At 45.7% G+C, this 21,893-nt stretch overlaps 1 protein-coding gene across 2 annotated transcripts in view; it reads left to right on the top strand.

The window, feature by feature from the left end:
* The first annotated feature begins 7,651 nt into the window (after positions 1-7,651).
* Positions 7,652-21,893, top strand: part of LOC147902461 (Calcineurin-like metallo-phosphoesterase superfamily protein) — a 73,005-nt gene continuing 58,763 nt past the window's right edge. For both annotated transcript variants that reach the window (XM_087373513.1, XM_087373512.1), the window contains exons 1-2: positions 7,652-8,025; positions 8,289-8,351. In XM_087373513.1, the coding sequence (XP_087229639.1) occupies positions 7,864-8,025; positions 8,289-8,351 (225 nt within the window). In that variant the 5' untranslated portion in view covers positions 7,652-7,863. The remainder of the gene's footprint in view (positions 8,026-8,288; positions 8,352-21,893) is intronic.

Here is a 21,893-nt window from a genome sequence, read left to right as displayed (position 1 = left end):
GTAGTATGGTGACGATCCAATGGGATGGCTGTAAGGGAATGATCCGATGGGATGGTTGTAAGGCGATGATCCGACGGGATGGCTATTATCATAGATGTTGAGGGGGGGGCTCTTGATGCTGAGGGTGCTGCTAGGAGGGGAATGTGGTGGATAGACTTGGGGATGCAAGGACCTCTCTTGGAAAAAAGTATGCAGGTTCTTGTGTGGCTGTACTCAAAGAGGGGACAAGTTCTTGTGGTACCATGACCTTTGATTTGACAGGTGAAGTAGGTCTGGGTGACACCGCAGGTGCTCCCCTATGTACGGTGACTTTTGATGGTGTGCGCATAGGCTTGGAGGAAGGTCTTTGTGTAACTATCCTCCTGCATTTAGGAATCTGGTTCTTGTGTTGCTTCCTCGATGCCCTTAGCGACTTTCTCATTGAGTTGCATTATACGTGGGATCATGACATTCCTTGGGCTCATAGAATTGTTCATTGTGCTAGGCTTGAGGGAAGGTTCTTGTGGGACTGCATCAAGAGTTGATGCAGGTTCTTGTGTTACTACCTTATGAATCCTAGCGACTAGAGGTTGTGTATTAGGTGTCATTGGAAGCTTTGGAACCCAAATGTATCACTCACCTTTATAGTAGCCTTGGGCTTCCAAGGGCCTTGTTGCAACCCAAATCTTTTGAAATTTCCACCTGCGGAGTGTTGGAATTTGTCCTTGCAGGTGAGGCGATTGGAGACATCGAGCCCCACTCCTTGATGGAATTTCTCATGTTGGCGCAAAGCAAGAAGGGGTCGGAAACCCTTCCACAGTTTCGATCTTCCAAGGCTGTTGTCCTTTGTCAGCATAGCATTGTGCACGAGGGACGGCCTTGTGCACCCATAGTTCACAGAATCTCGGGTTGGTGCTCATAGCATTGGGCATGGGAAGTAGAGGTGGGAGAGTAGTTTTGTAGCAAGGGTTTGCCTTTATCGAGATTAGAACTTCGAGCTGCATTGGGATGGATTTCCTTCTAAGGATCGGACTAGGGGGTGCTAGAGGCCTCTGGATCTTTGGAATTGCTTTCGTTTAAAATTTCGTTACCTCTTGCAGGTGGTCGTACTGTAGGGGAAGTGGATGTACTTTACAGAGTAGAATTACTACGGTTCTCCCTCGTAGGTAAGAGTTGTGGGTCTAGCTTTTGAGTCGATTTGGCAGTTTACAACATAGCACCAGGTCTTTCCCAAGATCATCTATTCATTGATCATCTTTGTGGGAAGAACATAAAAACGAATCTCTACCACTTGGCGAACAACAATTAGTTTCATGTCTACAAACCCAATGTATTTAAGAGTTGACCATTGATAACCCGAACTGAAGCAACATTAAGGGTTAGGGGTTTCCCATACTTCATGGGAGATGAAGTTATGGCTCGCTCTTGGATCCACGAGTGCCTCGATGCTTGTACTTGGGACCTACAATTGGATACTCAACCTAGTTGGATCTACTATTAGTTCATTGGTCGGGCGGGCCTAGGTGTTCTACTATTGCTTTAAATAAAGCCATTTGCTTTCATTGTCTGATTTTGGCATTACGCACCTTGGCTTCTTTGCAAAGGTGTCAACGAAGAATGCTTATATAGAATGCTAGCTACAGTACCAGATAAGCATGCCATGTCAGCTCAACCGCAACAGATGCCACTATCTGCAAAATGGCACAAGAGGTATGGTCATGTCAACTTCCAGTACTTGTTAGATCTCAGGAATCAGAATATGGCAATTGGGATTCCAAAGATACAGTTTCTTGGAAAGGTTTGCGAAGCATGATGCTTCGATGAACAAAAGCGAACCAACTTTGGCAGAAGTACCTTCGTGCATGAGGTATTATTAATTTGATACATACAGATGTATGGGGTTATGCCCAGACCCGCAGCATCAATGGTTCACTTTACTACTTGTTTTTCATTGATGACTACAACACATATTGTTGGGTCTACTTTCTGAAAGAGAAATCTGAAGTGTTTTCCAGATTTCAAGAATTCAAAGCCATGGTAGAAAACCAGACAAACAGAAAGATCAAGGTCATGAGATCAGGTAAAGGAGGTGAATACATGTCTTCAGCATTCATGAACTTTTGCAAAAATCACGGCATTCGAAGACAATTCACATGTGCAGATACTCCTCAACAGAATGCAAGAGCTGAAAGGAAGAATGGGACTTTAGCAGACAGTGCTAGAGCAATGCTTAGTGAGAAGAATCTTCCGAATCAATATTGGGCAGAAGCAATAGCCACTGCAAACTATTTGCTTAATCGGCTTCCTACCAAACCGATACAGGGTATGACTCCTTATGAAGCATTCACTAGACACAAGCCACACATTGGGCATCTTCGCATATTTGGTTGCATAGCATATGCCCACATACATGATGATCATCGTAGGACATCGGATGCAAAGTCAGGCAAATGCATCATGGTTGGCTACAGTTAAGAAAGCAAAGCATACAAATTGTATGATCCCATTAATCGCAAAGTCATTATCTCTAGAGATGTAATCTTTGATGAGGAATCAGAATGGAAAACCTCACCTACACAAGAGATAGTATAGAAGCATCGACTTCACAATCATCTACAGAACATGTTGATGAAGAAGAGCAAGAATTTCCAGAAACACCCCAAGCAGAGCCACAGCAGCTCGGGAGTAGCTCAGACGATCTACTACGGATAGCAAACCACCAACCAGATTGGCATATGCTCAGAAAGGCAAAGCAATTCAGGTAAAAACCACCAACTATGCTTTTGTGACTACCATCATGGCTACAAAAGAGCCAGTGTACTTCAAAGACGCAGTAGACAAGCCAGAATGGCAAACTACTATGAATAAAGAAATTGATGCTTTGTATAAGAATAATACTTGGGAATTATGCAACCTTCTACTAGGAAAGAAGGCCATAGCAAACAAATGGGTATTTCAAGTGAAGTACAATCCAGATGGCAGTATTCAGAGATACAAAGCCAGACTAGTTGCAAAAGGATTTGCATAGCAATATGGTCAAGACTATCATGAGACTTATGCTCCAGTAGTAGCAAAGATGGATTCCATATGGTTCTTGATATCCCTAGCGACACTCAGCAGATGGAATGTGTACCAACTCGATGTCAAGAATGCATTTCTCAATGGTTACCTTGATGATGAAGTCTACATGCAACAACTAGTAGTTATGTTGAACCAGGAAAGGAGAATAAGGTTTAGCATCTCAAGAAAAGTCTCTACAACTTAAAGCAAGCACCCAGAAGTTGGTACAACAGAATTGACAAGTATTTTGCTAATCTAGGATACATGAAATCCAATGCAGATCATACTCTCTACTACAAAGTTCAAGGGAAAGACATTACTATTGCACTTTTGTACGTAGATGATTCGATTGTGACAGGAAGCAAGGATAGCTTCATCAGAAAACTAAAACAAGATTTATCTACAGAGTCCGACATGAAAGATCTTGGACTTATGCACTATTGTCTTGGAATTGAGTTCTGGAGAGATTCAGATAGCACATTCATGAGTCAGTTCAAGTATTTTAACAGTCTTTTGAACATTGGCTGCATGACATTATGGGGTAGCTTACTGCATAGCTCAAGGAATTATGCCAACTTTAACCCCATAGGTGTCATCAGCGGAAGAAGAGGCATGACAATGCAGGATGGAAAGGATAGCCTCACAATGGGAGATAATTATGCGCGAATGGGCTCAACAAAGGACCACAGGCATTGGTCAACAGGGCATTACAATGCCTCTCATGGCACCTCAATCGGCCACCCCCTCGATTATGGCTACACAGGCACAGGGCCAATAGTAGGATCAGCAAGAGCAACGCAAGGGGATGACCATATCGGGGAACAGTTTTATATGATGATACTCTTGATTTTGAAGACCTGGCTGGCCCAACAAAGACTCAACCTCAACAGCCCATCCTGAATTTTTCGAGGTAGATTGTCTCTTTACTTTCATCTCTCAAGGGCAAGGACCAAATTAGAGAAGCCGTCGTCGGACCCTCTACCCCACCAATTGGGTTGATATATAGAAAGCCCTCTGCCACCAACTAGATTGATGTACAGGAAGCCCTCAACCACTGCACAAACCCTGCCTATGGGTCACCATCATAATATCAATAGTTGCAGTAGCAGGCACCAGCGCATGCCGAGCTAATGGAGGATTGATTCATGGACTTCTTGGTCTAGGGGGTCCACATTACACATAACATCTACAAAAGGGAGCATGAGGTAAATACGAAAGCCTCAACCATGGTGGCCCATGATAGAGAGCGGATCCATCGCCTGACCAAAGAGCTCCAACTTGTACATGGTCATATTATTAGCTTGTAAGACATGGGTGAAAGCCTAGAAGAGATGGCGCACAAATCAAGAAGTTGGTCTCATAGCCCTGTAGAAACAAAACGAGGCACTCGAGCATGAATTATTGGCGGAGATAACCAGGGCCAACACGCTATTCATATAGATGGGAGAAGCTGAACATGCCATTGAGCAATATTGACAAGAGGCAGAGAAGACCTAGAAGGCCATGCATCGCCTAATCGAAGCCTTGCACACCTCCAATCGGAGTAATTGGAGAAATACAAACAACTTTACAATTAGCTCAAGCTAACACGTAGCCAGTCGATCGTGGAAGTCGAAATGGAAAGTCAGAGGGAGGTAGAGTATGACCAGGTTTTGGAAGCATCTCACGCACTAGAGCCACGCACAATGGAAGACACCTTCCACTTTCACTTCAATATCCTTAGGATTTCTTCCATTCAATACCATTTAGATCTCACTAATCCCCTTCCCCCTCTACTACCACTCCATTCATGCACATCGCATCCTCATAAAGGCCTTTTTTAGCGGCGGCAATCTTAAGTTTGAAGAGGACCATGATATGCGTCATCTCCCTCTACACCCTATAATTCTAAATTTTCATAGTTGGTGCAGATGCTTACTAGAGTCCTCACTTTTTCCTGTTGACTTGAAATTTTAGAATTATCTAAGCCTAGTGACCTCCCTACCTAGGCATGCATCCCACATTCTATGGCCGAAGACCTCGGGTGGCTCCGCGAATGTGGTAGAGAGGAAGCCCAAAAAACTTACCACCATCTTTTGGCTCACGGAGTGGTGCAATACCCTAGTATTATCGAACTATAATAAAGTCTAAGAAGCTATACAACACATGCTCAATGAAGGTTTTAGCCATTTTGAAACCCAGGATGTGGCTGATCCCCGATCGTTGTTTGAAGAGGAAACTAATATTACCTTAGCTATATTTAATTCCAAAGCCCCCCCCGACAGTGCCCAACTCCCCCACCCACAAAATAATCCCTATCGCCCCGCTGCTTCCCCCCTTAAACACCGATCTTAACTTCTCTAACCCCACCACTTCCACCCCTTCTACACAACCCTCTTCCACACAGCCATCTTCTTCTTAGCCTCCTCCACCACCACACACCTGGGGTCAGCATATGCTTCCACCGAGTGAACACAGGACGCCCCCAATGGCTTTACACTAGATCAGGTCCAACACATCTTGCGGCCCACATTTGTGCCTACTAAAGATCCCCCCCAATAATAATAGCCTTCCATAGAGCTGAATGGCGAGGATCATATCGAAGACATACCAGCGAAAGATCCTAAGTGGTACCAGGTCTTGCATAAGTGTTGACCTTTTGAGGACCTAACAAATCTCAGCCTGTGGAAGGGCAAGTTACAAAGCTTTGACCTAGAGGCCATGGACATCATGGAAGTCCAAGTGCTTATAGCATTCATTGAGTGGACATTCCACAAGTGGGAGGCCAGCCATAGACTAGAAGACAAAGGTGGTTATGAAGAGCTGGATCCCAACACGGTGCCAACTACTTATGCAACATCATGAATTTAGCTTGCTTAGAGGGTGCCATTTTTGAAGAAGCATGAATTTTGGTGTCACTATTGTAATGCTTGCCGCTCCCACTGTATTCATCCAACATATATGCTGGTGCTCTGTAGATGGAAATGGTTTGTTTTTTGAGAAATGTGGGAGAGTGACTCTAATGTCATATATTTAACTTTCCCCCCGTTGGCACAGCTTATTGACTTACAGCACAAATGAAAGACTTCTAGCACAAATGAAGGACTACATCGACAAATATGAAGAAGTCCTTGATTTGATTGTGGTCGCCTCGATCCATTACTTCTGCCTCCTAATCATCTTGTTATGGGCATTCCTTTTAGCACCCAACCCTTGAAAAGAGGACTCTAAATATCCGCCATGAGATTGTGTTCAACATGGATGAAGGGCTTAGTTTCAAATAGATCATCTGCATGTACCTTCGAGTTCGAGGAAATGAATGACACCCATTTTTGGGAGCCTCGATTCCCTTTTTGTCGAATCTCACAAAGGCTTTTTGACCACCACTCTCTCGTGCAATCAATGCTGACAATAGGCCTTCTTTGCACAACTTGATCCAAGGATTTTGATCAACAACAAGAAGGGGGGCATGTTAAACCCCAGGAGGTAGAGTGGAGGAAAGACTAGAATAGGAATGGAATCCCGCCTGGGCATGGCCAAGTGCTTGTAACATGAAAAACATGGACAGTGGTAAGGAGGATAAGGGTTGGCCCTCCCTTTAAAAGGTGCTATGCATAAAAGCTAGAAAGTTGACTTTCGGTCTCAAGTTGTAAATGTGCAAGAGATTTTGAATAACCTATGAGAAAGAGCTCCAAGTTTCAAGAGGATAAACTTTAAAATTTAAGATCAGATTGGGCACCTCAAATGGTGAATATTAGTGTGCATGTTGAAGTAATTTAAAAAAAGCATCTAAGAACATTGCCATGCTCTCGCCTTTGTGAATGCCTCTCAACCCCTTCCCCCTTCTTGCTCCACTTCTCCCCTCCTCCTTCTTCCCTTTCTCTCTCTTCCTCTCTACTCCCCTCTTGAGGATTCAAATTGTTGCAACTCCGGAAGCCATTGAAGTGACACCTTAGACCACATGAGCTTGCATTGCTCCACAAGGAGTAGTAGGAGGTGTGGAGCAGATCCCTTTTGGAGCATTCCTCCAAGATCCCCTTTTCACATGAGTCATTGGAGGCTACATAGCATATGGAGGCCGCCCAGTCCATTTCCAAGTCCAAAAATAATGCCGTGAAGTGGGGCTTGAACCCACATCGTATCCTCCATGAGATTTCCCTCAACCACCAAGCCAATCACTCATCCTTGGCACATTAATGCAGGCTTATCACAATAAAGAGATAACTGCCCGGGTGGTGTAAACGACCACACCCAGCGGCCACTGATTATTTTCTTTTCATCCTCACGGGCATCGGGTTGGTGTGAATGCAACCTGAGATCGCCAAGCGTTGGTTGAAACAGCATGCAAAAGCATTTTTACGCCTCCATGGGAATCGATGCAAGCCTTAGGTCCTATTTCCCCGCCATGCAGGTGCGTGCACTCCGTAGTTTGATAATGACTGCTGGGTGTTTGGCCACCGGAAAAACCAGAGCCTCTGTGGATTCTATTGGCCACCGGTGGTGGAATTTGCTGCCATGGCCAATGCACCCCATGGCGTGGAAACAGGCTATTAGTGGGGACATATTTGTAGCCTTGCAGCTCTGGAATGAACGCTGGGAGCCCTTTCTAATTAATGGAATGAAGTGTTAAAAACAGTGAGACAGAAAGAAAGAAACAAGTCTTGGAAAGACGGCAATGTCTATGAGGGTGGTGGTCAAATTTTTTGGGTCCTCTTTCTTTTTCGTAAGCTCGAGAACAGCTGCTCCATCGCTGTTCTGCTTCCCAAAAGTTGAAGTTACTGTTCCCTTCTTTTGAACGCATTGAATTTGATGGATTAAATTCCCTCGATCCCAGTCCCCATTCGAATGGCCGAGCCAAAAACTAGTTCCTCAAAGAAAGGGAGGATGCAGTCTCTGTGGGGTGTAGCAGCGTGCCTGGGTTTTGTGTGGGTGGTTTCTCTTCTCTACGGGGAAACCATTGCGTTCTGGGTGCCCGTCTGGACTTGCCAATGGCCATCAATTGCCACAGTGAGCTCTCCTTCTACCCGCAATGTTTTTTCTGCCTCTCTTTATGACCATTGTAAACGACAGGCGAGTGAATGAACGTTGCCTTAGCTGGATCGGGGATGGGATCAATGTTGGGTGGCTGTAGCTGGCTGAAGATTACGAACAAGAATGTGAATGCAGAAGCTTTTTTGTTAGTGTTATCATTTGCGTTGGTCGTCTAATTCGACTTGGGAGGTTGGAAACTTATTGCATTTTGTTTTCCTGATGATGTGGGCGGGAATAAGAATGGAGACGTGGATTTGTCCTCGAGCGAAACCGTCAAAGTGGCAGTGATAGCTGATCCCCAGGTTCGATCTGCGATGCTACCTCCATCTTTCTTCTGATGATGATTATAAGTTCTTTAGAGATCAGAAAGTCATGTTTTTTCCTACATCTTGTGTACAGGAAGACACACTTTTTTTTTGTGAGAATATACAGGAAGACACACACAGTGCACACACACAGTCTCTCTCTCTCTGTCTCTCTGTCTCTCTGTCTCTCTCTACAACATAATGTGTGTGTAGATATGTAGGTACTCTCTTTCTCTCTCTCTCTCTCTCTCTACACTAGATACATACATACAGATGTGCGTGCACATCTCTCTCTCTCTCTCTCTCTATGTGTGTGTGTGTGTGTGTGTGTGTGACGTGTGTGTGCGTGCACACTTCCCACAAAAAAAAAAAGTGTGTGCGTGCACACTCCTCTCTCCCAAGTGCGCAACCTTAGCCAAATAACAGTTGGCAGGAGTTTCTTTGCACGGTTGTGTACGTCTTGACCACTGCAGCCTAAGCAAACTGTAACCACATTAATCTAAGCAACCAATGAAAGCGACTCAGGGACGGTTTGATCCCATTACAAACCATGATGTGAAACAAGGCCGTCTGGGATTTGATTATTTAGCATCCTTTGTTGACACTTTGAGTGGGGAGGGGTCTCCGCTAGCACAAACGATTGTCCCTTTCTTGCTATATGCACATGACATAATAGTTGGAGGCATTCTATGATTCCCGACATGAAGGTCGACCCTTGCTAGAACAAAACTCATAATCATCATCACTGGTGGAAGCTGAGAGATCTACTTTTGCAGGAAAGCTTATGGAGCGTCCAATCATATGAAAGCCCCCAACAATACAAATAATTTGGCTGCACCTTTTGAAGCCCCAATATTCCTTTGAAACGATGACACGATTGACTTGAGTACATGCATCCTTGACTAGATTGGAGAGGCAGTGCTTTCAAGCTCACTTTCAGCACATGCATATAAAATTTGTCCTAATCAGTTTACCGTTACCCTCTGTGACATTATCTGTGGTTTTAGGGCTATCGGGGCATAAGTGGAATGGATTTAAGACACAAAGTCATGACGGCCTTAAGGAAGCTACCCCACAACGTACATAATTTGCAGCTTGCAGTGAGGCCCTTTTCATGGACATCTCTTTCTGGACCATACTGACTTGTTTGAGAATGCTCATGTCTGGCAATTCCCTTGTCCCTGCAGCTAGCAACAGAGGGGGATGAGAGATGCTGGTATGCACAGGTGACTAGAGGCTTCACTGTCAAGGTAGAAATATTCTCATGTCTGGCAATTCCCTCGTCCCTGCAGCTAGCAACAGAGGGGGATGAGAGATGCTGGTATGCACAGGTGACTAGAGGCTTCACTGTCAAGGTAGAAATATTCTAAGTGATTGGTTGTTTGAACGTGTTTCCAATTGTGATTGCGCCAAAGAAGAACGGCAAGCTCTGGTTATGTGTAGATTATCAGAAATTAATGCCCAAACCCATTTCCAATACCCTTCATAGATGGAAAATGGGGTCAGGTTGCATGACATGCATTGTATTCTTTTATGGAGCCTTCGAGATGCCTAGGTACCACCATGGAGTCCATCCACAGAGTCACTATCACATGCACTTCACAGATTGTAATGGCATCCTTGAACTGACAGATTGTATTTATAAAACTGCCTTTAAGGCTTGTCAAAGTAGCCCACAATTGGGCATATGTAATAGTATGGTGACTTACCTCCTTTAGTCAAAGTAGCCTTCTCCTTTAGTGCTAGCCTTTGTCATGGCTGAGTTTGCCCTTCACCTCCGGAGTGCCGACAGAAACTCAGTACGAAGACTTTGTATAAATGGATGCTCAAGTATGTGTGGGGGTGTGGATTTGTATGTGTGAGAGCATACTTTTATACTATGGTCTACACCCACTGTTGGGCGCTGATGATGTCAGTGGGGATGTCATATTAGCTAGTCCCTGCTATGTGTGATGGAGTTTATGGTTTTCAATCTTATGAGTGACTCTCGTGAGATTGAAACTGCACTATGTTGTGTTTTTAGAGGATGAGTTTGGGGATGTTCCTGGATTCATCTAGGTATATAGTCTAGTGACTTACATGTACTCTTTTGCATGATGGTGCTCCTTCATGCACTGCTCTTATTGTGACCAAATGGTCAACTGTGGTGTGATTTGGCTTGAAACCTGCCTATGATGATAAGCTGATGCCACTACTCTTGGCCATCTACTGAATTTTTGTTCTGAAATCGTGCCATACAGCTTGGCAATGAGGCGGATAGTTCTATAAATTTTTGCATCTATGCTGTCTGCTACTTCGGATATGGGGTGGGGACTATTTTGGGAAGCAGACCAGCAGGGCTGACTGTTGGCCTTGTTAGGCGTAGAGTTGTGACCAGGAGACAGCAGAGGATTGCATCCACAGGGAGTCGGCAGCATTTATATCTGATTTCATGATATCATTCCCTTGACCTTGATGAGGGAAGGGACCATGCTGACGAGCACATCTCACTTTATATTATGTATTATATATTATGATGACAGCTGTTCTGATGCCGATGATGCTGATGATGAGGATGACTTTGTAGAGGACTACTTTCCCTGGATATGACTATGTAGGATACAGTTTTTTTGGCTTTTGTATGGGTGTGGATGCTCATTTAGTAGCTCCACCCCTCCAGCTAGTTTTTATCAGGTTTCTCACAGTCTAGTCTTCCGAAGACTTTAATAAACTCTCTCTCTTTCTTTCTCTCTTTCATGCCATCCCCCCCCCCCCCCCCCAACCCTTTCTCCCTGGCCGCTGTCCCCTTCCCATTTGAGCATCCATTGGCTGATTTCTTCAGCTGTGGATTTGAAGCTTTTCCATTGGCTGATTTCTTCAGCCAAAGGCAAGCCACCCTGCGATCACCTTTGCCAATTTGGTGGGCCCTGCCTTGGCCGTACAGATCCGTATCTGCCGCGTCCAATTGCTGTTGTTGCACCCTGCCCTGGCCATACACACCTGTAGCCTGCTGTATCACAAACAACCTACTGTACTTCTTTGTTTCCCTGACAGACAGCATCTGCACAGCACCGTCCAAACCTTGAAATTTGCGAGCCTTTGCTACCTTGAATTTTGCACCCAGGCCGCAGCAACCTAATTTGCCTAAGGATCAGGCTGCTCACATAATTTTCTTGCTAGTTCCTTGGTACATCCGCTTAAACTGACCACCAGTCCTAGTCACATGGATTATCAAATTGAACTTGCAAATGGCACTACGTTCTGTGCAATACACGGGTCAAACAACTTTCCTTCGGTATTCAACAGTACACAGACTGTTGGAATGGTCACCTCCCCATCTGTAAGGCCCCATATGAGGAGAGCATGGGGGAGGGAGACCTAGGGCAGTACCTTACAGAAAAAGAGAGAAAGGGGCTGCCACATGGATAGCATCATGGCTGTCATGTGGGCAGCACATCTAGAGAAGACCCAGGACAGGTGGCACAACTGTACGGATCAGTATGGGCTGCTGCAGGGCAGTGTATGGAAGGTGTACAGGGTGCGCCAGGGTCCGGACAAGAGGCGGATCAGTAGCATGGAGTTGCACTGTTGCAGCAGGTATTGGGCAGGTCTATGGCCTGCAAACAGGGCTGGCAGGTGGTGGGGTAAGCAGTCCAAAGGGGCTGGGCCCTGCATGGAACAAAGGGCTGGCAAAGGGCCCTAAATAGGGCTGGATAGGCAGCCAACCAGCCAACCATCTGGTTGGTTGGTTAGGGCTGCTACAGACCAGCCAGTCAGCCCAATTAGGGCTGGCTGGTCGGTTGGTTCTGGAGGGCATTGTGCCCTATATAAGGAGGGCCTTTGTGCCCTCATATCTCATCTTCTAGAGCAGCACTTCAGGGAGCAGGAAGGAGCAGCAGAGCAGGTCCAGTTGGGCCTATGACCAGGAGGTGAACTGGGTTTAGGAGCTGCAGACTTAGCTCACAGAGGGCTGCCTACCTAGGCTGACACTCAAGGCAGCAAGGTTGAGAAGATCATTCTAGACGAAAAGTCTACAGACGCTCGAGGTGGAGCACACGGGCTCGAGTCTAGAGATAGCCAGCAGATAGGAGAAGTACCTTGTGGTAAGATGAGAGGACCACACCATTGGTGGGACTTTGGATCTCTCTCTTTTGTATTGTGTCCATAGCTTTGGACGGAAATATGCTATTTTGGTGGTTTCTCTATCTGACTAGTTCATTGTCTATTGATGAGTCTGCACATCTATTTTATGCAAATAAGTTAAGAAGTTTGTGATTCCACACCCCACACCACATTGTGTGAGCTCTTGGGCTATTCTATCAGTCTTCTGCTGTGCGTACCCTCTGTTGGGTCATTTCTAACACAGACAAGTTGAGTTTTGACATCATCGCTAGGATGTCATACTTGGACAACAATGGCTTGTTGGAATAGGACTGGTCACCTCCCCACTTGTGAGCCCTCATATGAGGAGTGCATCTGGGGGGTGGACCATAGAGTAGTAATAGGCATGGGGCTGCCATATGGGCAGCATATGAGCTGTCATGCCATAGAGAGAATGTGGAAGTACCCTTGAGCTCCATCCTTAGCCACCTACTTTTGGATTTCGTTTGCTGAACCATTAATTGTGCTTCTTGCACTTTAGTTTGGGTTTTCCTTCTCAATATTTCAGCTTCTATCAACCATTTCTCTTTTTTCATCCAATAGTCTATGATTTTCTAATTAGACTATTGTAAACCTTGAATGAGCATATTTCTTGAATTTTCATGGCCTTCCTGTGTGGATTTCTTGACTGTTCTTTCTGTTGTCAGTTCTTCCATCACACCTTCCAAAGATTACAACTTGGCCATCTGTTGTGCATTAAACTTTATTAGTGTCAATAAACCTTGATTGGATGTGTCAAATGGAATGTTTGGTCCTTGTGCCCCTATTGGCACTCCACTTGATCCTATAATAGTATGCACAAATGACCTTCTATATGACCGAGATCGAATGTGTTTCCCATGATGAGGATGTACGTCTTCTTTTGTTCAAAGACCATCATGTAGTTCCCATGCAGCACATCCAACATTAACAAAACATATAGGTTACTTAGTGCAACTTATTACTAGCCTTAGATGAAAAGTGTTGTCATTGAGATGGTAATGTCTTGCTTATCATGTGAACAAACGAAAGCAAGCATATGACTAACAACAAGACTTCTTTGGCCGCTTCCTGTTCCAACAAAAAGATGGGAAAGCATCTCTATAGATTTCATTACAACCTTGCCTCGTTCCTCCAAAGATACCCACGTATTATGATAATTGTTGGTTGGTTGTCTAAAATGGCACATTTCATTCCCTGCAAGAAGGGTGGTCAAGCTCTAGTTATCGCATGGTACTTTTTTTTTTCAAGAAAATTACTCCATTAAGTATGAATGAAAACCGCGAGAGCAAGCTCAAATGTGGGAGTACATCATGCTATGCATGAGGAAAAAATAGCTCAAAAGGAGCTAATAAAAAACCAAGGCAAAGGCTGAAAATGCCACCTCAACCCTGAGGGAGACTCAGAGAAGAAAGGAGATCCTCTCCAAACTCAGAAAAAAGTAACTCTCCTGGCAGTGGCTGCTCTGGAGGATCCCTGCATGCTCGTCCATATGGCCATCAGAGTGTGCACTGTGTCGGTCCAAATATTGGCCATAGCCTGGGAAGGGTGAACCTGGATACCCTCCATCGCCTCTATACACCTGGCTCTCCAAATATGCCAAGCTGCAATGCTAGCCAGAATCTCCCAAGACGCCAGTAAGAGATAACCAAGCTACTGAACCCCAAGTCATATAGAAAGGTGATGTATGAAAGGTATTGAAAATCCTAGCAACACCTTTCTAGATCGCATGGTTATTCATACAACATATTTGCCAACTCCATGGTTTACCAACAAACATCATCTCAGAAAAGTTCACTACTCCCTTTTGGATTTCTCTTTTTGAGTCTTCGAGCACAACATTACTATTCAGTTCACCTTATCACCTAGAATCAGATGGTCAGATTGAAAGAGTCAATCAAGTCTTGGACTAAATGTTACCTAACTACATTCAGTCCATATTATCTTCTTGGGAAGAGTATCTGCCACTGCTATCAGCATGACATCTTTTCAAGCAGCCTATGGACACACTCCGATAATACTTGCAAATTTTGTATTTCAATATCGAGTGGCCTTAGTGTTGGAAAGGTAACCTCCCCATCTGTAAACCCCCAAATGAGGAGCGTGGGGGGGGAGACCTATGGCATCTGCCGAGAGAAGAGAGAAGAAAGGACAAGGGTACCTGGCTGTAGCCTGTTAGGCAGGATCTGCAGGAGCATAGGGCGAAGCAGAGGGCAGCAGCAGGGACCCGAGAGAAAGGTGCAGCAGATGGTGGGATCTGTGGGCAGGTGTACGGCCTGCAACAGGGTCTGCAAGTGGCGCAATGAGGGCGGGGCATGCAGCAGCACATGTCAGCCTGACTGGACAGGTTGGTTGGGCTGGTTATAACCAGCCAACCAGGCCTGTTTGTGGGCGGTTATGAGGGCTGGGCCCTGCATATAAGAATGGGCCAGTAGGCCCTGGTTTTATGCCCCACAGGTCGGTGGGGACGCAAGGAGCAGGTCGGCCAGGCTGGTCAGCCATATGGCCTGGCATACAGCCCCGAAAGGTGTGCCAACAGCCCAAGATTTAGGGCCTGGTGGGGTCGGTTGGGGGAGAGGCTGAGTTGGCCAGATTAGGGGCAGGAATGCCCTATAAAAGGAGGCCCTTGGCCTTATCACCCTCAGGCTTACATCCAGGAGGTAGAGTCCCAGAGGTGCTGCAGACTGAGCTCACTAGGGCTGGAGCCTAGGCTGTCTTCTAGGGAAGCAAGGAGCTGAGGTCTTTGAACAGAGAGACTACGTACGCTCGAGGTGGAGCACGCGGGCTCAATGATCTAGAGATATCCAGCCGATAGTAGAAGTACCTTTTGGTAATATCAAAGGACCAATCTGGTGGGACTTTGGATCTATCTTTTGTATTGTATCCATAGCTTTGGATGGAAATATATTGTTTTGGTGGTTGCTATATCTAGCTTGGATCATTGTCTATTTACTAGTCTGCACATCTATGTGAAGTACATAAGGTTAAGAAGTTTTTGATTCTACACACCACACTCACATTGTGTGAGCTCCTGGGCTATTCTATCAGTCTTCGGCTGTGCGTCCCTTTGTTGGTTGATTTCTAACATGGTATCAGAGCCCAAGTAGGAGGCTCACAAGTGTGGGAGCTTGAAGGTCCCTACCTTGCTGAAGGACAACTATAATTTAGAGGCTCTAGGGAATCGACTTTCACAACTGGAGGACTGTGCCCTTGCGAGAAGGAGGGTGACTCAGGTTCAGTCAGGTGTGGACAAAGGTTTGATCTATAGACGGTTGAGTTTGCTTTTCAAATTTTTGTGTGGTTTAGCAGCAGAGATGTCGATTTCAGAAGCAGAAGCCTCTTCAGCCCCTTCTCTCCCTTCTTCTCCTCCAGTCAAGTTTCTTCTTTCACCATCCCTAACTTTGGAGAGTTTGGGAAACTGGATGGAACCAATTATCCTATCTGGAAGGTGAAGATCCGGAGTCATTTAGTGGCTCACAAACTATGGAAGCTGACAATGGGAGTGGAGGCGAAGCCGGAGGATATGATTGACGAAAAGGGGAGGATACTTATACTAGTAGATGGAGAGGAACTTGAAGCATAGGAGAAAAGATATGCCCACACCCTGGCATTGACCATAGGGACGACGATGGACTTTGTGATTCCTCACATCGAGATGATTGACACGTCAGTAGAGACATGGGCCATTCTGAAGGATCTGTATGAGACAGATAATACATCCTGGATCTTGACTCTTCATCATCAACTCTACATTATGCATATGGATGAGGGAGATTCGGTACATGACCTCTTGGCGAAGGTCAAGGTGGTGAGGGATCAACTAGCATCAGTTGGTCAGAAGGTATAGACGTCGACATGGTTGGCCTTCATGGTACTTAGGAGGCTACCATGGAGTTTCAAGAGCTTTCTTACGACTGTGACAGCAGGACAGAGGAACAAACCTCGGACTTTTGAGGAGCCTAACCATCAGGCAACGGTTCGATTGGTTCCTTGAAAAGATAAAAGCAAAGCTTAGAGCATGGAACGGCCTCAGTATTGGTTGGAAATTATGGATCTAATAATTCAACACATTCCCACAGCATCCAAGACTTATGTTGCATCAGTATGGAATTTAAAAAAATATTAGTGGCTAGAGGTGGAACATCTGTTCAAAAGCTTTCCTATGGGCAGAAGAAAGTGGCAAAAGGAAAATGCATTTCATTCCATGGAAGCCTATGAAAGTTGGGTCCATTACTGCTCTAGGAAGAAGCTAGGGAGAAGCTCTACAACAACGGCAACAATGACAAGGCGTTGTTGGCAAAGGACAAAGATGGCAAAGGACAAGGCAAGTTAACGGTGGCAAGCACAAGAAGGATGATTCAGGAGATGAAGAGGACACTTCCAAGAAGAGGGAGCACAAGAAGAAATGCTTCTATTGTGACGAGCCAGGCCATTTTGTGAAGGATTGTAGAAAGAAGAAGGCGGATCAGAAGAACAAGAAGGAGGAGTCTGACTCAGTTTTGGATGGTGATACAAAAGCCAAAGCTAATGTGGTAATCGATGAATTATTCTTGGTGACATCTCCATGTGCTTGGACTCTTCGAGATGCTGCGTTTTGTTGATACTAACATGAGGGTGGATTCCATGGAGTGCCCTAGGGTTTCAGGTTCAGACGGTTGCTGTAACTCAGAAGGGGGCACTATAGGATTATGCAGGTTATTGATATGTGCCTCCATGAGGTGCATGGTTTGCTTTCAGAGCAAGCACACAGGCAATACAATGTTCTGGTACGTTACTTGATGTCATTAATTTGTGCCTTTATAGCATGTTGTGGACAGAGTCTGCTCTTCATATGTCTCAGGTTGGGTGCTTCTTCAAATGTCGAACGCAGATTGCTGGAAGGTGATTATGGACAAGGTGTACTGAAGCCAGAAGAGTACTTGCTTAAGAGCTCAGTGAGAGTTCATGGTCCAGGTTATCTGGAGATATTCTTGGGATTTCATTTCTCAAGATGGTTATTTTATTGCGGACCTTGCCAGAGGAAGGACCGGTTGAAACAGACCTCGAGAGCACGACGCCTGGAAGACTCTAGGTTGTTCACTCATTATGAGGGGGAGAACTGTAAGATGGTGGTCCCATTATGTATTGCTTAAGTTCGAAGGCGGAAACATGACTGAAGGTGGTGGTCCCATCTGGTGCTACGTTGGATGGACCTGTGCACCAGGATGGCTTGCTGGTGTAGGAACGGACCTGGAGGAGCAGGAGCCACTGGTTGAAAAGCTAGGAACTGGAATCGACACCCAATTGTTCCAGATGGTTCCGTCATGGGAGCTGCTGGGGCAACATCGCCGACGTGTTGGCATTGGGCCCAGATGTGTCGGTGAGAAGGGGTGTTGGAAAGGTCACCTCCCCGTATGTAAGCCCCTAAATGAGAAGAGTGTGGGGGAGGGAGACCTAGGGCATATGCCTAGAGAAGAGAGAAGAGAGAAATGGACCAATGCGCAATCACTTTGTGCCATCGTGACAAGTGTAACTGATTCAGTGCTGACAAGTATAACTGATTCGGTGTTGACATTGATTCAACACATGTTCAAGGCATCTGAGGCTTGGAACATATTGAAGAATAAGTATGAAACCCACAATCAGACCTGGATTCGAAATTTCAAAACTCAACTTGCTGCGAAAAGCTTGCTGAAGGGGAGATTATTGTGGCATTCATCACGAGGATCAAAAGGCTACGTGATCAAATGGATGCTGTGGGCATAGCAAAGGTTGGTGAAGAGCTAGTCTGGAGGTGCATTCGAATTCTACTGCAGACATTTGATGGTTTGGTTACTGCACTAAATACTCAAGTTAAAACACCTGCACTTACATTTGAAGAATTTTGTGCATTACTACTTTAGGAGGAGATGCGGCTTAAGGGTTGAGATGGTGGAAGTCATGCTGAGTGAAAAATGATAATGCTTCAGATGAATAGAAGAAGAATCCAAAGAAGAAGTTTCAAGGGTCTTGCTGCTATTGCAACAAGAAAGGTGATGCTGCAAAAGATTGTAGAAAGAATCAATATGATGAGAAGAATGGGACCTTGAAAGCTTCATCGAAGGAGACTTTCAACAATGCTGAAGTTGAAAGAAAGAAAGAAAGAAAGTTTATTAAAGTCTTCGGAAGACCGATGGGTCTATGAGACTGTGAAAATCATGATACAACGAGCTGTGGTAGTGGAGCTACTAAACGAGCGTCCATACTAATGCAAAATGCAAAATGCCAAAAATGCAGAATGGCAATACTAAGTCCTAAGTACAACATAGTCATGTCGGTGGTCGACTATATATCAATCTCAGCATCATCATCAATATCATCATCATCCCCAGCAACAGCAAGATATCAGGATGGATGAGGCAGTGGAGGCATGAAGTCAGCAATAGAGTGTTGTCGGCCACTCAGAGGTGCGGTCCTAGCATGTCTCCTGGTCATAGCTCTGCGTCTAACCAGGGCTACTGTGACCCCCGTCGGTCGGGCTCCAACTCTAAACAAGGAGGGGATGTCTCCAAGTGTGATCTGTGTGTCGACCCTCTGTCTGAGCTGTCGGGTCACGGGCTCTGGGTCACGGTCATGTCGAGGCCTCGTCTCGTTGGGTCCATGTGATCTAGCTGAAAGACCTCCGTGATAGAGCTCTGAGAGGGATCAACCGAGGAAGAAGTCTGCTCCTGTCTCCGTGCTCGGAGTATCCTCTCGCGGTGTCTAAGTGCCTCATGAATGAAACCTGCCAAACACCGCTGGTCTGGGTAGGAGAGGAAATGGGCTAAAATCCCATAACTATCTTTGAAGGGGCAGTGGAAACGTCCTCGGATCTCATAGTACACAGGACACCTGAAGATGAAATGCTCCTCTGTCTCAACCTCCTGTATGTCACATAGTGTGCATATGCGCCGCTCCCTGGGTAGTGGCTCTGCTCTGCCGCTCTCGATGTGAAGTCTGTGTGAAGAGACCCGGAACTGCCCAAGAGAGATCCTCATCGAGTGGGGTAGGTGAATCTGTGTGTATCCTGGTGGGTCAATGAAACCCTCCGCCGTGATATGTAAGAAGTGATCTTTGTAGAAGCTAAGCTTCACTGGGAGTTCAATCGGTTCCAACCAGGTCCGAAAAGTGTGTAGCTGTAGTAGATCCTCACGGATAACCTGGTTGACCTCGTGTGATAAGAGGGGAGAGAACGGAGCATCCATGCTATACTGGAAGGGAGGTAGTCATGTGGAGCCCCAGTCGCTCAAACCATCTCTCTGTACGTGCGTACCAGTACCTCTGATCTCCTCCTGCTGCAAGTGCCATAGAAGAGGATAAAGCTATCCATGGTAGCCTGCTACGCCCCAAGGTATAATCCCCATATTCCCTAACTCGGCACAGATATGTGATGACCTGAAATGCAGCATCTAGCTGTAAAGGGGGTGACCCAAACTCAGTCTGAATGATCTGGTGAGGAACGGATGACTTACCACGAATCATCCGTGATAGCATGAGAACCTGTAGCCGCTCCACACAGGCCCACTCTGTATCCGACATGTTTGGCCCCCAACAAGGACTGTCGTACATCCCCGTTGGACGAGCCAAGGAGTCAAAAAGCAACCCCTTGGTGCGTGGATCTTGAAAGTGTGAGCGGAAGCACTGCCTCTCTAGCCTGGCCAATGAGGCATACCCTCTACTCAAGCATGCCTGCATCGCGGGTTTCATAGTGAAGCTCGGTCCGGAGAAGATAACCCCAAGATAAGTGTATGATGAAACTATCTCAACAGATGACCCCGCAAATGTGAACTGCTCCTGATGCATGATGGCTCGAGATGTATTGAAGATCATGACTTGGTTTTACCCAGGTTGACCTTCAAATCATGAGACTCACGAAAGGACTGTAGTGCGTCTAGGTGTATCTGAAGCCCCTCTGCTAAGAAAGACAAGAGAGCCACGTCATCTGCATAGAGCAAAATCTGGATTAGTGTGCCCGCAAGAGAGCAACCTACACTCCCTTGTGTCTGCATCACTGTCTCAAGCTCGTCAATGTAGAGGCCAAACGAGGTAGGCGACAAGTCAGTAATGCGAGATGTGAAGACAGGGGATCCCATGATGTAATCAACACCACTGGAGCCCCCCCCATGTGGAAAGCATGTGAAACCACCTGAAGCGGGCCATCTGTCAAGACCATTATAGATAATGAGATCATGTATTCTGCCCAGGTCTAATAGGGCCTGCCCATAGGATGAGAGTGGACCTCGCCTGTCAGCCGAAACCCGTAGCATACCTGCCTCCTCAAGGTCAACATCTGCCAGTAGAGTGGAATCATCTCTGAAATCAAGAAGTGGTATCTGACGGGTCCTTGTCCTCGCGTTGAAGTCCCCCACTAGAAGGACTTCTCCGCGGCTAGAAAAGTCAACGATGGACTGAGAAAGGGCAGCAAATGGGGATGTCTCATCATCACCTCGAATATCTCTGGCAAAGTGGGAGGTCTTCGGGGGGAAGTAGCAAACTGCGACAAACAGATCCTGGCTGTCCATGTGTCGTATCCGGATCCAAAGAAATCTGGAATGTGTATCTCTCTGCTCTACTAAAATGATCCCCCGAAGTGTGGATCTGAAAAGGATTGCAACTCCACCTGAACCTCGAACTGTGAAGATCCACACTTTTCGAAAATGCAAATGTATGCAATGCATGCAGAATTTGAATGCCGATTGGCCCTCCAATGGGGAAGAGCGCCCTCGTGAGAGTACTTGTTTCTTTTTCGACCTACATGCAAGGTGGGAGAGAGATGACGGATGAATGCAATGTGGTAGAAAGAATGCAACGTGAGATTCACATTGAAAGGGTGATACCCTTTCATTAATGTCCCTTGAGATCACTCAAGTTCCATCTTCCCATTTACACCTACCCTTAGCCTATGACCCATGCACCTACCATTCAATGCACTCTAATGCACCCTTTCCCTTTCCTATTGCCCCTAGGACCTAGACACGTGTGTGCACATCTTTATTACTAATCATTGGCCAATGTTACATAGTTTTGGTGGTACTATTTACACCGCTTGATCGATCATAAATACAAACATATAACCGCACCATCAAATTGGCGCCTAACAATAATAAAGTTCTAATGACTATTAATTAACTAAATAATCATTTCTCTTGTCATGACACTCCCTCCTGCTTGAATGAGCAGAAGTCCTCTTCTGGATTATTGCTTGTCTCTTCCTCTTACGTGCACTTTCTCTTGTTACTTCTGCCATTGCATCGCCTCTTTGTAATCTGCGAGTATCTGTGGAAAATCTGTAAAGAACTCTTCTTCCATCCATTGTGCATCACTAGCTGGCTGGTTTTAAAACTCCAGTAAATACATATATCTCTTCTTTCCATGAGTACTCTTCTCTTTATGGTACACGATCTGTTCCGGAGTAAGAACTTC

Source organism: Dipteris shenzhenensis, chromosome 4 (genome assembly GCF_047967505.1).
Source record: "Dipteris shenzhenensis isolate YYH24624 ecotype China chromosome 4, Dip_SZ_1.0, whole genome shotgun sequence".
Classification (NCBI taxonomy): Eukaryota; Viridiplantae; Streptophyta; class Polypodiopsida; order Gleicheniales; family Dipteridaceae; genus Dipteris; species Dipteris shenzhenensis.
This window is presented reverse-complemented; position numbering and strand designations above follow the sequence as displayed.